This window comes from Bombina bombina, chromosome 11 (genome assembly GCF_027579735.1).
Source record: "Bombina bombina isolate aBomBom1 chromosome 11, aBomBom1.pri, whole genome shotgun sequence".
In the NCBI taxonomy this organism is placed as follows: Eukaryota; Metazoa; Chordata; class Amphibia; order Anura; family Bombinatoridae; genus Bombina; species Bombina bombina.
In genome coordinates, this window is record NC_069509.1 from 5,942,759 (window position 1) to 5,961,604 (window position 18,846).

The window sequence follows — 18,846 nt, forward strand, 5'->3', positions numbered from 1 at the left end:
ATTGCTTAATGTGCATAAGATTGTAATGTGAAATCTGGTCATTATCTCTATAGTTAAACATATCTCTATACATATAAATGTATGTTTCTCTAGGTATGTGCATGCATGTCAATGTAAAATCCCGTAGTCTGCTCTTCGAGAGTGGAAAGGATTGTTGCGTAAAAGGCAAATACAAGCGCACAATCACGACTTTTTAAGACTTGTAATATCTGCACAATGAAAATTGATTGCGAAAAGACCATATTGCGTGCGGAAAACTCATACAGCGCGACTTGTAATCTTGCCCAGTGTGTTTTCAATATAGTACAGGGTGAATTGAATTTTCAAAAACTGTCCCAACTTTTTCGAAATTGGGGTTGTACACACGCACACACACACTAACTATACATGACAAAAGCATAAATACACGAGTATACAGCTCCCACACGTACACACACTAACTATACATGACAAAAGCATATTTACAATCATAAATACACAAGTATACAGCTCCCACACGTACACACACTAACTATACATGACAAAAACATAAATACACGAGTATACAGCTCCCACATGTACACACACACTAACTATACATGACAAAAGCATAAATACACAAGTATACAGCTCCCACATGTGCACACACACTAACTATACATGACAAAAACATAAATACACAAGTATACAGCTCCCACACGTACACACACACTAACTATACATGACAAAAGCATAAATACACAAGTATACAGCTCCCACATGTACACACACACTAACTATACATGACAAAAGCATAAATACACAAGTATACAGCTCCCACACGTACACACACTAACTATACATGACAAAAGCATAAATACACGAGTATACAGCTCCCACATGTACACACACACTAACTATACATGACAAAAGCATAAATACACAAGTATACAGCTCCCACACGTACACACACTAACTATACATGACAAAAGCATAAATACACGAGTATACAGCTCCCACACGTACACACACACTAACTATACATGACAAAAGCATAAATACACGAGTATACAGCTCCCACACGTACACACACTAACTATACATGACAAAAGCATAAATACACAAGTATACAGCTCCCACACGTACACACACTAACTATACATGACAAAAACATAAATACACAAGTATACAGCTCCCACACGTACACACACACTAACTATACATGACAAAAGCATAAATACACAAGTATACAGCTCCCACACGTACACACACACTAACTATACATGACAAAAGCATAAATACACGAGTATACAGCTCCCACACGTACACACACACTAACTATACATGACAAAAGCATAAATACACAAGTATACAGCTCCCACACGTGCACACACACTAACTATACATGACAAAAGCATAAATACACAAGTATACAGCTCCCTCTCTTACACGCACACACAATGTAAACGACAAAAGTATATATAAAAATATAAATACACAAGGAGCATACACTGACTGCACATACCCATAAAACATAACCTCATTAGTATCACTACTATAGGCTAAACAAGACTATACACAGCATGGACAAGTGCCCCTAGTTACCTTGTACAGCAGTACACAGAGGAGTAGAAGCAGCAACAGCCCTCCCAGGCTGCCCCCGGTTATATATGCCATATGGTTGGGAACCAATAGAAGTTCAACTTGTGTAACAACCTACAGGATATAAAATCAGAGTGAGACTACACAGCCTATTTATCCCTCTTAGTCCCTTTACATTCCCCCCCTACAGATAATAGCGTAGATTACAAGTAGAGATAAAAAATAGTAGCACTATGGAGTGCTAGCACCACTTAAGTTAAATCAATAGCACTCCTGTTCTTGCTCGCATATTACAAGTTATATCAATAGCGTTCCTATTCTTGCTCTCATATTACAAGTTACATCAATAGCGCTCCTATTCTTGTGCTCATATTACAAAGTTACATCAATAGCGCTCCTATTCTTGTGCTCATATTACAAGTTACATCAATAGCGCTCCTATTCTTGTGCTCATATTACAAGTTACATCAATAGCGTTCCTATTCTTGTGCTCATATTACATGTTATATCAATAGCTCTCCTATTCTTGTGCTCACATTACAAGTTACATCAATAGCGCTCCTATTCTTGTGCTCATATTACAAGTTACATCAATAGCGTTCCTATTCTTGTGCTCATATTACAAGTTACATCAATAGCGCTCCTATTCTTGTGCTCACATTACAAGTTACATCAATAGCGCTCCTATTCTTGTGCTCACATTACAAGTTACATCAATAGCGCTCCTATTCTTGTGCTCATATTACAAGTTACATCAATAGCGCTCTTATTCTTGTACTCATATTACAAGTTATATCAATAGCGCTCCTATTCTTGCGCTCATATTACATGTTATATCAATAGCTCTCCTATTCTTGTTATCATATTACAAGTTAAATCAATAGCTCTCCTATTCTTGTGCTCATATTACAAGTTACATCAATAGCGCTCCTATTCTTGTGCTCATATTACAAGTTATATCAATAGCGCTCCTATTCTTGTGCTCATATTACAAGTTACATCAATAGCGCTCCTATTCTTGTACTCATATTACAAGTTATATCAATAGCGCTCCTATTCTTGCGCTCATATTACAAGTTAAATAAATAGCGCTCCTATTCTTGTGCTCATATTACACGTTATATCAATAGATCTCCTATTCTTGTTATCATATTACAAGTTACATCAATAGCGCTCCTATTCTTGTGCTCACATTAAAAGTTAAATGAATAGCGCTCCTATTCTTGTGCTCATATTACAAGTTAAATCAATAGCTCTCCTATTCTTGTGCTCATATTACAAGTTATATCAATAGCGGTCCTATTCTTGTGCTCATATTACAAGTTATATCAATAGCGCTCCTATTCTTGTGCTCATATTACAAGTTAAATAAATAGCTCTCCTATTCTTGCTCTCATATTACAAGTTATATCAATAGCTCTCCTATTCTTGCTCTCATATTACAAGTTAAATCAATAGCGCTTCTATTCTTGTGCTCATATTACAAGTTATATCAATAGCGCTCCTATTCTTGTGCTCATATTACATGTTATATCAATAGCGTTCCTATTCTTGCTCTCATATTACAAGTTATATCATTAGCACTCCTATTCTTGTGCTCATATTACAAGTTATATCAATAGCGTTCCTATTCTTGCTCTCATATTACAAGTTAAATAAATAGTGCTCCTATTCTTGTGTTCATATTACAAGTTATATCAATAGCACTCCTATTCTTGTGCTCATATTACAGGGTATATCAGTAGTGCTCCAATTCTTGCTCTCATATTACAAGTTATATCAATAGCTCTCCTGTTCTTGCTCTCATATTACAAGTTATATCAATAGCTCTCCTGTTCTTGTGCTCATATTACAAGTTATATCAATAGCGCTCCTATTCTTGTTATCATATTACAAGTTAAATCAATAGCTCTCCTATTCTTGTGCTCATATTACAGGTTAAATCAATAGCGCTCTTATTCTTGTGCTCATATTACAAGTTATATCAATAGCGTTCCTATTCTTGCTCTCATATTACAAGTTAAATAAATAGTGCTCCTATTCTTGTGTTCATATTACAAGTTATATCAATAGCACTCCTATTCTTGTGCTCATATTACAGGGTATATCAGTAGTGCTCCAATTCTTGCTCTCATATTACAAGTTATATCAATAGCTCTCCTGTTCTTGCTCTCATATTACAAGTTATATCAATAGCGCTCCTATTCTTGCGCTCATATTACAAGTTAAATAAATAGCGCTCCTATTCTTGTGCTCATATTACACGTTATATCAATAGATCTCCTATTCTTGTTATCATATTACAAGTTACATCAATAGCGCTCCTATTCTTGTGCTCACATTAAAAGTTAAATGAATAGCGCTCCTATTCTTGTGCTCATATTACAAGTTAAATCAATAGCTCTCCTATTCTTGTGCTCATATTACAAGTTATATCAATAGCGGTCCTATTCTTGTGCTCATATTACAAGTTATATCAATAGCGCTCCTATTCTTGTGCTCATATTACAAGTTAAATAAATAGCTCTCCTATTCTTGCTCTCATATTACAAGTTATATCAATAGCTCTCCTATTCTTGCTCTCATATTACAAGTTAAATCAATAGCGCTTCTATTCTTGTGCTCATATTACAAGTTATATCAATAGCGCTCCTATTCTTGTGCTCATATTACATGTTATATCAATAGCGTTCCTATTCTTGCTCTCATATTACAAGTTATATCATTAGCACTCCTATTCTTGTGCTCATATTACAAGTTATATCAATAGCGTTCCTATTCTTGCTCTCATATTACAAGTTAAATAAATAGTGCTCCTATTCTTGTGTTCATATTACAAGTTATATCAATAGCACTCCTATTCTTGTGCTCATATTACAGGGTATATCAGTAGTGCTCCAATTCTTGCTCTCATATTACAAGTTATATCAATAGCTCTCCTGTTCTTGCTCTCATATTACAAGTTATATCAATAGCTCTCCTGTTCTTGCTCTCATATTACAAGTTATATCAATAGCTCTCCTGTTCTTGTGCTCATATTACAAGTTATATCAATAGCGCTCCTATTCTTGTTATCATATTACAAGTTAAATCAATAGCTCTCCTATTCTTGTGCTCATATTACAGGTTAAATCAATAGCGCTCTTATTCTTGTGCTCATATTACAAGTTACATCATTAGCGCTCCTATTCTTGTTATCATTTTACAGATTATATCAATAGCACTCCTATTCTTGTTATCATATTACAAGTTAAATCAATAGCGCTCCTATTCTTGCTCTCATATTACAAGTTACATCAATAGCGCTCCTATTCTTGCTCTCATATTACAAGTTATATCAATAGCGCTCCTATTCTTGTGCTCATATTACAAGTTATATCAATAGCACTCCTATTCTTGCTCTCATATTACAAGTTATATCAATAGCGCCCCTGTTCTTGCTCTCATATTACAAGTTACATCATTAGCACTCCTATTCTTGTGCTCATATTACAAGTTATATCAATAGCGCTCCTATTCTTGTGCTCATATTACAAGTTATATCAATAGCGCTCCTATTCTTGTGCTCATATTACAAGTTATATCAATAGCACTCCTATTCTTGTGCTCATATTACAAGTTATATCAATAGCGCTCCTATTCTTGTTATCATATTACAAGTTAAACAAATAGCACTCCTATTGTTGTGCTCATATTACAAGTTATATCACTAGTGCTGCTATTCATGTGCTCATATTACAAGTTAAATCAATAGCTCTCCTATTCTTGTGCTCAAATAGCAAGTTACATCAGTAGCGCTCCTATTCTTGTGCTCATATTACAAGTTATATCAATAGCGCTCCTATTCTTGTGCTGATATTACATGTTATATTAATAGCGCTCCTATTCTTGCTCTCATATTACAAGTTATATCAATAGCGCTCCTGTTCTTGCTGTCATATTACAAGTTATATCAATAGCACTCCTATTCTTGCTCTCCTATTACAAGTTATATAAATAGCGCTCCTATTCTTGTGCTCATATTACATGTTATATCAATAGCGCTCCATTTCTTGTTATCATATTACAAGTAACATCAATAGCTCTCCTATTCTTGTGCTCATATTACAAGCTATATCATTAGCACTCCTATTATTGTGCTCATATTACAAGTTATATCAATAGCGCTCCTATTCTTGTGCTCATTTTACAAGTTATATCAATAGCGCTCCTATTCTTGTGCTCATATTACAAGTTTTATCACTAGTGCTCCTATTCATGTGCTCATATTACAAGTTAAATCAATAGCTCTCCTATTCTTGTGCTCAAATTACAAGTTACATCAATAGCGCTCCTATTCTTGTGCTCATATTACAAGTTATATCAATAGCGCTCCTATTCTTGTGCTCATATTACATGTTATATTAATAGTGCTCCTATTCTTGTGCTCATATTACATGTTATATTAATAGCGCTCCTATTCTTGTGCGCATATTACAAGTTATATCAATAGTGCTCCTATTCTTGTGCTCATATTACAGGTTATATCACTAGCGCTCCTATTCTTGTGCTCATATTACATGTTATATTAATAGCGCTCCTATACTTGTGCTCATATTACATGTTATATTAATAGTGCTCCTATTCTTGTGATCATATTACATGTTATATTAATAGCGCTCCTATTCTTGTGCTCATATTACAAGTTATATCAATAGTGCTCCTATTCTTGTGCTCATATTACAGGTTATATCACTAGCGCTCCTATTCTTGTGCTCATATTACAAGTTATATCAATAGCTCTCCTATTCTTGCTCTCATATTACAAGTTAAATCAATAGTGCTCCTATTCTTGTGCTCATATTACAAGTTATATCAATAGCGCTCCTATTCTTGTGCTCATATTACAAGTTATATCAATAGCACTCCTATTCTTGTGCTCATATTACATGTTATACCAATAGTGTTCCTATTCTTGCTCTCATATTACAAGTTATATCATTAGCACTCCTATTCTTGTGCTCATATTACAAGTTATATCAATAGCGTTCCTATTCTTGCTCTCATATTACAAGTTAAATAAATAGCGCTCCTATTCTTGTGTTCATATTACAAGTTATATCAATAGCACTCCTATTCTTGTGCTCATATTACAGGGTATATCAGTAGTGCTCCTATTCTTGCTCTCATATTACAAGTTATATCAATAGCTCTCCTGTTCTTGCTCTCATATTACAAGTTATATCAATAGCTCTCCTGTTCTTGCTCTCATATTACAAGTTATATCAATAGCTCTCCTGTTCTTGTGCTCATATTACAAGTTATATCAATAGCTCTCCTGTTCTTGCTCTCATATTACAAGTAACATCAATAGCTCTCCTATTCTTGTGCTCATATTACAAGCTATATCATTAGCACTCCTATTATTGTGCTCATATTACAAGTTATATCAATAGCGCTCCTATTCTTGTGCTCATTTTACAAGTTATATCAATAGCGCTCCTATTCTTGTGCTCATATTACAAGTTTTATCACTAGTGCTCCTATTCATGTGCTCATATTACAAGTTAAATCAATAGCTCTCCTATTCTTGTGCTCAAATTACAAGTTACATCAATAGCGCTCCTATTCTTGTGCTCATATTACAAGTTATATCAATAGCGCTCCTATTCTTGTGCTCATATTACATGTTATATTAATAGTGCTCCTATTCTTGTGCTCATATTACATGTTATATTAATAGCGCTCCTATTCTTGTGCGCATATTACAAGTTATATCAATAGTGCTCCTATTCTTGTGCTCATATTACAGGTTATATCACTAGCGCTCCTATTCTTGTGCTCATATTACATGTTATATTAATAGCGCTCCTATACTTGTGCTCATATTACATGTTATATTAATAGTGCTGCTATTCTTGTGCTCATATTACATGTTATATTAATAGCGCTCCTATTCTTGTGCTCATATTACAAGTTATATCAATAGTGCTCCTATTCTTGTGCTCATATTACAGGTTATATCACTAGCGCTCCTATTCTTGTGCTCATATTACAAGTTATATCAATAGCTCTCCTATTCTTGCTCTCATATTACAAGTTAAATCAATAGTGCTCCTATTCTTGTGCTCATATTACAAGTTATATCAATAGCGCTCCTATTCTTGTGCTCATATTAGAAGTTATATCAATAGCTCTCCTATTCTTGTGCTCATATTACAAGTTATATCAATAGCGTTCCTATTCTTGCTCTCATATTACAAGTTAAATAAATAGCGCTCCTATTCTTGTGTTCATATTACAAGTTATATCAATAGCACTCCTATTCTTGTGCTCATATTACAGGGTATATCAGTAGTGCTCCTATTCTTGCTCTCATATTACAAGTTATATCAATAGCTCTCCTGTTCTTGCTCTCATATTACAAGTTATATCAATAGCTCTCCTGTTCTTGCTCTCATATTACAAGTTATATCAATAGCTCTCCTGTTCTTGTGCTCATATTACAAGTTATATCAATAGCGCTCCTATTCTTGTTATCATATTACAGGTTAAATCAATAGCTCTCCTATTCTTGTGCTCATATTACAGGTTAAATCAATAGCGCTCTTATTCTTGTGCTCATATTACAAGTTACATCAATAGCGCTCCTATTCTTGTTATCATATTACAGGTTATATCAATAGCACTCCGATTCTTGTTATCATATTACAAGTTGAATCAATAGCGCTCCTATTCTTGCTCTCATATTACAAGTTACATCAATAGCGCTCCTATTCTTGTTCTCATATTACAAGTTATATCAATAGCGCTCCTATTCTTGTGCTCATATTACAAGTTATATCAATAGCACTCCTATTCTTGCTCTCATATTACAAGTTATATCAATAGCGCTCCTGTTCTTGCTCTCATATTACAAGTTATATCAATAGCGCTCCGATTCTTGTTATCATATTACAAGTTACATCAATAGCTCTCCTATTCTTGTGCTCATATTACAGGTTATATCATTAGCACTCCTATTCTTGTGCTCATATTACAAGTTATATCAATAGCGCTCCTATTCTTGTGCTAATATTACAAGGTATATCAATAGCGCTCCTATTCTTGTGCTCATATTACAAGTTATATCAATAGCCCTCCTATTCTTGTGCTCATATTAGAAGTTATATCAATAGCTCTCCTATTCTTGTGTTCATATTACAAGTTATATCAATAGCGCTCCTATTCTTGTGCTCATATTACATGTTATATGAATAGCGCTCCTATTCTTGTGCTCATATTACATGTTATATTAATAGCGCTCCTATTCTTGTGCTCATATTACAAGTTATATCAATAGCGCTCCAATTCTTGTTATCATATTAAAAGTTACATCAATAGCGCTCCTATTCTTGTGCTCATATTACAGGTTATATCATTAGCACTCCTATTCATGTGCTCATATTACAAGTTATATCAATAGCGCTCCTATTCTTGTTATCATATTACAAGTTAAATAAATAGCACTCCTATTCTTGTGCTCATATTACAAGTTATATCAATAGCTCTCCTATTCTTGTGCTCAAATTACAAGTTACATCAATAGTGCTCCTATTCTTGTGCTCATATTACAAGTTATATCAATAGCGCTCCTATTCTTGTGCTCATATTACATGTTATATTAATAGCGCTCCTATTCTTGTGCTCATATTACATGTTATATTAATAGTGCTCCTATTCTTGTGCTCATATTACAAGTTATATCAATAGCACTCCTATTCTTGCTCTCATATTAAAAGTTATATCAATAGCGCTTCTGTTCTTGCTCTCATATTACAAGTTATATCAATAGCGCTCCAATTCTTGTTATCATATTACAAGTTACATCAATAGCTCTTCTATTCTTGTGGCCATATTACAAGTTATATCATTAGCACTCCTATTATTGTGCTCATATTACAAGTTACATCAATAGCTCTCCTATTCTTGTTATCATATTACAAGTTATATAAATAGCGCTCCTATTCTTGGGCTCATATTACAAGTTAAATCAATAGCGCTCCTATTCTTGTTATCATATTACAAGTTAAATCAATAGCGCTCCTATTCTTGTTATCATATTACAAGTTAAATCAATAGCTCTCCTATTCTTGTGCTCATATTACAAGTTAAATCAATAGCGCTCCTATTCTTGTGCTCATATTACAAGTTAAATCAATAGCACTCCTATTCTTGTGCTCATATTACAAGTTAAATCAATAGCACTCCTATTCTTGTGCTTATATTACAAGTTAAATAAATAGTTCTCTTATTCTTGTGCTCATATTACAAGTTACATCAATAGCGCTCCTATTCTTGTGCTTATATTACAAGTTAAATAAATAGTTATCCTATTCTTGTGCTCATATTACAAGTTATATCAATAGCGCTCCTATTCTTGTGCTCATATTACATGTTACATTAATAGCGCTCCTATTCTTGTGCTCATATTACAAGTTATATCAATAGCGCTCCTATTCTTGTGCTCATATTACAAGTTATATCAATAGCGCTCCTACTCTTGTGCTCATATTACAAGTTATATCAATAGCGCTCCTACTCTTGTGCTCATATTACAAGTTACATCAATAGCGCTCCTATTCTTGCTCCCATATTACACGTCACATTAGCAGTGCTCTTATTCTTGTACTCATATTACAAGTTATATAAATAGCGCTCCTATTCTTGCACTCATATTACAGTTATATAAATAGCGCTCCTATTCTTGCACTCATATTACAGTTAAATCAATAGCGCTTTTTTTCTTGTGATCATATTACAAGTTACATCAATAGCGCTCTTATTCTTGTGATCATATTACAAGTTAAATCAATAGCGCTCCTATTTTTGTGCTCATATTACAAGTTAAATCAATAGCGCTCCTATTCTTGTGCTCATATTACAAGTTATAGCAATAGTGCTCCTATTCTTGTGCTCATATTACAAGTAAAATCAATAGCGCTACTATTTTTGCGCACGCATTACAAGTAAAATCAATAGCGCTACTATTCTTGCGCACGCATTAAAAGTTACATCAATAGCGCTCCTATTCTTGTGCTCATATTACAAGTTACATCAATAGTGCTTCTATTCTTGCACTCAAATTACACGTTAAATCAATAGCGCTCTTATTCTTGCTCCCATATTACATGTCACATTAGCAGTGCTCTTATTCTTGTGCTCATATTACAAATTATATCAATAGCACTCCTATTCTTGTGCTCATATTACAAGTTATATCAATAGCGCTCCTATTCTTGTGCTCATATTACAAGTTATATCAATAGCGCTCCTATTCTTGCCCTCATATTACAAGTTACATCAATAGCGCTCCTATTCTTGTGCTCATATTACAAGTTACATCAATAGCGCTCCTATTCTTGTGCTCATATTACAAGTTATATCAATAGCGCTCCTATTCTTGTGCTCATATTACAAGTTACATCAATAGCGCTCCTATTCTTGTGCTCATATTACACATTATATCAATAGCGCTCCTATTCTTGTGCTCATATTACACGTTATATCAATAGCGCTCCCATTCTTGTGCTCATATTACACGTTATATCAATAGCGCTCCTATTCTTGTGCTCATATTACACGTTATATCAATAGCGCTCCTATTCTTGTGCTCATATTACACGTTATATCAATAGCGCTCCTATTCTTGTGCTCATATTACACGTTATATCAATAGCGCTCCTATTCTTGTGCTCATATTACACGTTATATCAATAGCGCTCCTATTCTTGTGCTCATATTACACGTTATATCAATAGTGCTCCTATTCTTGTGATCATATTACAAGTTACATCAATAGTGCTCATTTTACAAGTTACATCAGTAGCGCTCTTATTCTTGCTCTCATATTACAAGTTAAATCAATAGAACTATTCTTGCCCTCATATTACAAGTTAAATCAATAGCGCTCCTATTCTGGTGCTCATATTACAAGTTACATCAGTAGCGCTCATATTACAAGTTACATCAGTAGCGCTCTTATTCTTGCTCTCATATTACATGTAAAATCAATAGCGCTCTTATTCTTGCACACACATTACAAGCTAAATCAATAGCGCTCCTATTCTTGCTCTCATATTACAAGTTACATCAAAAGCACAAACGCTCAGAGGGCCTGATATTCAAAACCTCGCTGCTCAGATGCTCTAAGATTTCTTGTGGGTATGGGAAGGCACTTAAAAAATGTAGAAACACAAATTTAACTGGTGAAAGGGCAGTTCTGTTATACCAAATGAGTTACCCTATTGCATAATTTTAGAACATGATATATATGGCTGCAGATAGTCTTTTTAAAATGATCAAAACTCATAAATATATGCATGTTGGGTCTTGGTTGATTCAGAAGATGCCAATGAACAATTTTTGAGTTTTTTGTGTAAAATTAGAAAGTTACAGGTTTTCGTGGAATGTGATAATCTTTTATATATATATATATTCTTTTTTTGTAATTTTACAATATTTTAATTATATAAATAAATAGCTTGTTGAAACTGTCATCCCTTGAAATCTTTTTATGCTGAAAACCCCCCACATAGTTTTCATAGGGAAACCAAAAAAGCAAGAACGCTATATCTGTGAGTGATAACAAAATGTAAAAAATTCTCTTGTATTTTGGGCAAGTTTTTCCAGAAAATCTCCGGTAGCCAAGGAGTTAAAGTTGCTGCTCTATCTAAATTGTTAAAGAAAACTTTTTTTTGATGTCTCTCGAGCACAATGCCTAATAGGAGCGCTAGTTTGTTAGTGAATGTATAGGGAGACGTTTCTATCACTTTTTTTTATTTTTTTTTACGTGGGACTTATCTTGTGATTGCATTTGCGCTACTCGTGATAATGATACAGCACCACTTGTAATCTGGCCCATAGCTGTGTGTATAGTTTTGTTTTGTCTACATTATGTTATTACTCGATTAATACTTGATATAGAGCCTTTTTGCCTGCCGGATGTCTGTCATTTTTTAACTTTTTTTTTTTTTTGTTTCTGGCTCTGATGGTTTGATCTTTGACCTAGCTGTCAACCTCTTTAAGAAAAGTCTAAATCTCCAGCGAATCAAAGTGACCTTTATTAGCAATATGTGGGGAATCCAACAACAAAATTGCAATGTTTTGGGTTCAACACTAACACTGATTAAGGGTTAGTGTTAAACCCAAAACATTGCTATTTTGTTGTTGGATCCCCCACATATTGCTACTAAAGGTCATTTTGATTTGTTGGAGATTTGGACTTTTCTTCATTCACAGTAGTCTTGGTAAGCCTTCTCCGTGTGAAGTGTGGAGTGTTATATCGTATTTGAATGACAACCTCTTTACTCAGTAACTCATTATGGTACTTCTGCCTGGTGGGTCACACCCAAAGACAGGCCCATGATTTCTGGTGGGTTTAGTCAATGTTGCTCCCAGTCCCCATCTTCTGTGCCACCTCTGTTCTCCTTACTTTTGCTTCACACTACCATTCACTATATTTCCCAACCACAAGGTCCCTCTCCCCTCTTTACTGCTGTTCCCCTTATCGTGCCTCCATGTTTTCAATGTCCAGTACCTGGGCTGTGTGGAAGTTCTGAGTCTTATCTCTGTGGTAATGGCTCTCATTGAAACTGATGGTCACAGAGCTGTTCACGCTCACAAACGTTTGTTCCTAGATGCAATGTAAAGTAACATGTCAGACCAGTGCCGCAGTGGAGGGTTATGTTAGGATTGTGCGATTGTCATGTGCTAACTGTATCCCCTTTGGGTGTAAGTTGTTTATATTGTACGGTTATGTGTGCTACATGTCATCAGTACGTTGCTGATTTCTTTCTAATGATAGTGAGAGTCCACGATCCTTACTCTTGGGATTACATCACCTGACCACCAGGAGGAGGTAAAAACACCCTACACCAGAGCTTAAATATTCCTCCTCCTTTCCCTTCCCACCAAGTAATTCCTTGCCTCATCTAGGATAGGGCAAGGATAGAGGTGCTCTTCAAATTCAACAGTTTATTGTTGTGTTTAGTCCCTTAATGGATAGTTCCTTGAGGAGAGGGTTAGGAGAGTATGGCGGGGACTTTTAACTTTATGAAGTCTTGTCCATAAGCAGTCTAGGGTGTTGCTGGGAAGTTCATTTGCCTCCCCCTGTTTGACTAGGCGTATGTACTATTTCTTGTAAGTTCTACACTGACAGTTTCAGGACAGGACTTACAGCAAAAAGCTGATGTTGGATCTCTCTTACATGTACAGTGGAGATCCGGTGAGTACATCCAGTTATGGTCTAACTGAGGTACTTGGTAAATACTATTCCTTGACAGTTAGTACAAATTTACAGTTTGTGCACAGTCTACATTAATGGGGACTAATCTCTACTGCCTTATATCTGGTGAGAATAGCCATGTGTTTCAGTGAGCAAGGCTTACACCTAGCAAACATTGAATTACAGCCTTTTAGGAATATTTATTTTATTTCTCAAGCTCTGGTTCTTGTTAAGTGTGGCTTTTCAATACCTCAGTGCTCCGGTTTTACTTTATAGGGGCTCTGGGGCACTGAGGAAGCATTCTATCTAATTGTCAGGATGGGGATTTGTGTGCAGAGACTGTTAGGTGATGGGGAAGGAGTTAAAGTTTCTTCCCGCCACAGAGAATCTTGCGTGTTCCCCGACTCTTCTTCCTCCTCACGCTGTGCGATCAAAGTTGGAAGTGGGTACGCCATCACTCTGTTCTTTTCGTCTTCAGCTCAGGTCATCAGGTGGTAGTAAGACCTCTATACCCGAGGGGGGATAATAAATATAATTTTTGAAAGCTGTCATAGCATTATAGTTCTAGTGCATTACTGCGCATGGCTGTTATTTTAACTGGTAATTTCTTGCATGTGAGGTGTTTTGCTTTAGTGCTTTTCTATACCTCTATAATAATATACATTCTGTTAAGATTTGGGTTATATCAGACTCCTTAGCCATCTAGTTGGCTTTACTCTGATTCTTTTCATCATGGATCAAGAGGGCAATGCTGTCACTGAGGAGATCAACTTCAGATATGGCTATTCCATCTGATTAATGTTTATAATGTAAGATGGTCACAGTATGTCCTCCTGCCCTACTTTGTAGCGCATGCCTTGTTTCTGTTTTACAAAATTAATCTCAGGGTTATAATTCTACCACTACATGGAGTCACCCACCAGTTTATATGACACAGGGTGGGGTAATTGATTTGATCCAGTTTTTAAGTCTCATCTGTAGTCAGTTGTCACTGAAGTGATTGTGACGTTACCGCCGCCATCTAAACGTAAACACAAATTAAGCATATTTCTTCTGGCTCCTCTACAAGGGACAGTACTTTTGGTGGGGTCTTTAAGGGCCAGTCATTCTCAGGATCTTGTAGGGGACAATTCATCTTCAGAATCGGAGGGTGACTTATCCTTCGAGGATGTGTCCGCAGGTTCTTATAAGGAGCCTGAAGATTTCTATTTTCAATTTAAGATGGGTCACTTAAGATCCTTGCTTAAGGAGGTTTTGCGAACTTTGGGGGTTCCAGATTCTAACCCTGCTTTAGATACGCCTACTCAGAGATTAGATATTATTTTCTTCTACAAGATACGACAAGTCCACAGATTTCATCCTTACTTGTGGGATATTAACCTCCTGCTAACAGGAAGTGGCAAAGAGCACCACAGCAGAGCTGTATATATAGCTCCTCCCTTCCCTCCACCCCCAGTCATTCTCTTTGCCTGTGTTAGTAATAGGAAGAGGTAAAGTGAGGTGTTAGTTTTAGATTCTTCAATCAAGAAGTTTTTTATTTTAAATGGTACCAGTGAGTACTATTTTCCTCAGGGAGATATGGAATGAAGAAGATTTCTGCCCTGAGGTTGATGATCTTAGCAGATGTAACTAAGATCCATGTTGGTTCCCACAGAGCTTCTGAAGGTAGTGCAAGAGAAATCTTCAGTGTGGAGAACGGTGTCATGCTACAAGCAGCATTGAGGTATGTTCAGTCTTTTATTCTGAGGAGACTTGGTATATCAGAGCTGGCTGACATTTTTTCCCTGCAAGGGAAGGGGTAAGCAGTAGACCTGTACACTGAGGGTGTTACTGAAAATCCTATGTTTATACATATTGCTTTGACATATGGCTTTGACACTGTATGGGGCTTGACACTGGGAGAGGCAGCTTGACATTTTATATTTCATTACAACAAAAGTCAGTAGGGCTGCAAGTTTTATTGAAGGATTATAAGGGGTCCACATGGCTTATTTTCAAACCGCTTCCCATGCGGTTAATCAGATTGTTAGGACGATGTCCATGATGGGCGGGGCCTATTTCGTGCACTCAGACGCGCACTTTACTCTGACTGAGAAGGCAGCAGGCATTAGCTCCGGTGGGGCCTAAACTTGTGTTCTGTTCACTGGATCGTTGTCGAGTCATTTTGCAGTACCCTGGGGGCAGGTAGGAGGTGCAGGGGTCATTTTTTCTGTTAAGATATATTTTTTTGGTTAAAATTTCTCTTTGAGGGTAATTTCACCATTTACTTATAGGGTGCAATAATTTTTGGGCCAATTGAATCTTTATATTTAATTGTGTAGCGTTTTTTAACGTTTTAGGCAGTTTGTGAAAAAATAGTGCGCTTTTTATTAAAGGCGCAGTACACATTTTTCTAAAAGTTGTTTAAATCAATAAATAAGGTGCTTTACGACTATTGTAGTTATTTCTAGTCTGGTCAACATGTCTGACATTGAGGAAACGAATTGCTCTATGTGTTTAGAAGCCATTGTGGAACCCCCTCTTACTTTGTGTACCTCTTGTGCTGAAGGGGCCTTACAATGTAAAAAGCATATTTTAAATAAAGAAAGTGTGCCTAAGGATTATTCTCAATCTGAAGAGAATCGGGATATGCCATCTAATTCTCCCCAAGTGTCACAACCTTTAACGCCCACACAAGCGACGCCAAGTACCTCAAGTCGTCTAATTCTTTTACTCTGCAGGATATGGCTGCAGTTATGTCAACTACCCTTACAGAGGTGTTATCTAAATTACCAATGTTACAGGGTAAACGGTCAGGTATTAATGTGAATACTGAATCCTCTGATGCTTTATTGGCTATTTCCGATGTACCCTCACAGGACTCTGAGTTGGGGGTCAGGGAATTATCTGAGGGAGAACTTTCAGACCCAGGAAGTATGTTACCTCAGATTCGGACGTCATGTCCTTTAAATTTAAGCTTGAACACCTCCGCCTGTTACTTCGGGAGGTTTTAGCGACTCTGGATGATTGTGACCCTATTGTAATTCCTCCAGAGAAATTGTGTAAGATGGACAAATATCTAGAGGTACCTACTTACACTGATGTTTTTCCGGTTCCAAAAAGAATTTCGGAAATTATAAAAAAGGAATGGGACAGACCGGGTATACCGTTCTTTCCTCCTCCTAATTTCAAGAAAATGTATCCCATATCAGACACCATTCAGGATTCTTGGCAGTTGGTCCCTAAGGTGGAGGGAGCTATTTCTACCCTGGCTAAGCGTACAACTATACCTATTGAAGACTGTTGTGCTTTCAAAGACCCTATGAATAAGAAGTTAGAGGGTCTGCTAAAGAAATAATTTATTCATCAGGCTTTCATTTTACAACCAACAGCTTGCATTGTTCCAGTTACTACTGCAGCAGCTTTTTGGTTTGATGCTCTAGAAGAGTCTCTGAACGTTGAGACCCCTTTAGAGGACATTTTAGATAGAATTAGGGCTCTCAAGCTAGCTAATTCTTTTATTACAGATGCCGCCTTTCAAATTGCTAAGTTGGCGGTGAAAAATGCAGGATTTGCCATGTTAGCGCATAGAGCGTTATGGTTAAAATGATGGTTTGCTGATGTGTCATCCAAATCTAAGCTCTTAGCTATTCCTTTCAAGGGTAAGACTCTATTCGGGCCTGAGTTGAAGGAAATCATTTCTGACATTACTGGAGGTAAAGGTCATGCCCTACCTCAGGATAAGTCTGTTAAACAAAATAATTTTCGTTAATTTCTAAATTTTAAAGGAGTACCCTCTGCTTCCTCCACAAAGCAGGAAGGGAATTTTGCTCAATCCAAGTCCGTCTGGAGACCCAACCAGGCTTGAAACAAAGGTAAACAACCAAAGAAGCCTGCTGCTGCTACAAAGACAGCATGAAGGGGTGGCCCCCGATCCGGGTCCGGATCTAGTAGGGGGCAGACTTTCCTTTACCCAGGCTTGGGTAATAGATGTTCAGGACCCCTGGGCACTGGAAATCGTGAGCAACGGATATCAACTGGAATTCAAAAATTTTCTCCCAAGGGGGAGATTTCTTCTTTCTCAATTGTCTGTAAACCAGATAAAAAGAGAGGCGTTCTTACGTTGTGTAAGAGACCTCTCTACTATGGGAGTAATTCGTCCCGTTCCAAGATTAAAACAGGGACGGGGATTTTACTCAAATCTTTTCGTAGTTCCCAAAACAGAGGGAATGTTCAGACCTATTTTAGACCTCAAGAGTCTAAACAAGTTTCTCAGAGTTCCATCCTTCAAGATGGAGACCATCCGAACAATTTTACCAATGATCCAGGAGGGTCAATATATGACTACCGTGGACTTGAAGGATGCATACCTTCATATTCCTATCCACAAGGATCATCATCAGTTCCTAAGGTTTGCCTTCCTGGACAAACATTTTCAGTTTGTGGCTCTTCCCTTCAGGTTGGCCACAGCACCCAGGATCTTTACAAAGGTTCTAGGGTCCCTTCTGGCGGTTCTCAGACCGCGGGGAATAGCAGTGGCGCCTTATCTGGAATATTTTGATTCAGGCGTCGACTTATCTAATGAAATCTCATACAGACACAGTGTTGTCCTTTCTGAGAACTCACGGATGGAAGGTGATCCTAGAAAAGAGTTCACTAGTTCCACGGACAAGGGTTCCCTTCTGGGGAACTCTGAGACTCTGTAGACATGAAGATATTTCTGACGGAGATCAGAAAATCAAAAATTCTAAATACTTGCCGAGTCCTTCAGTCCAATCCTCAGTGTATGGAGGTAATTGGATTAATGGTAGCGGCAATGGACATCATTCCGTTTGCTCGTTTTCATCTCAGACCACTGCAGCTGTGCATGCTCGGACAGTGGAATGGGGACTATGCAAATTTATCTCCTCAGATATCAAGAGACCAGAGACTCTCTTCTTTGGTGGTTGTCGCCGGATCATCTGTCCCAGGGGACATGTTTCCGCAGACCCTCGTGGGTGATGGTGACAACGGACGCCAGCCTACTGGGCTGGGGTGCAGTCTGGAAATCCCTGAAGGCTCAG

The 18,846-nt window shown here is 36.8% G+C and overlaps 1 protein-coding gene across 1 annotated transcript in view; it reads right to left on the minus strand.

The window, feature by feature from the left end:
* The window catches only part of ITGAL (integrin subunit alpha L), a 450,284-nt gene that overhangs the window by 13,786 nt on the left and 417,652 nt on the right, over nucleotides 1-18,846 (minus strand). Inside the window, exons 28-29 of the mRNA XM_053695200.1 lie at nucleotides 13,118-13,213; nucleotides 1,564-1,674 (exon numbers count right to left, since the gene is read on the minus strand). Of these exons, the coding sequence (XP_053551175.1) occupies nucleotides 1,564-1,674; nucleotides 13,118-13,213 (207 nt within the window). The remainder of the gene's footprint in view (nucleotides 1-1,563; nucleotides 1,675-13,117; nucleotides 13,214-18,846) is intronic.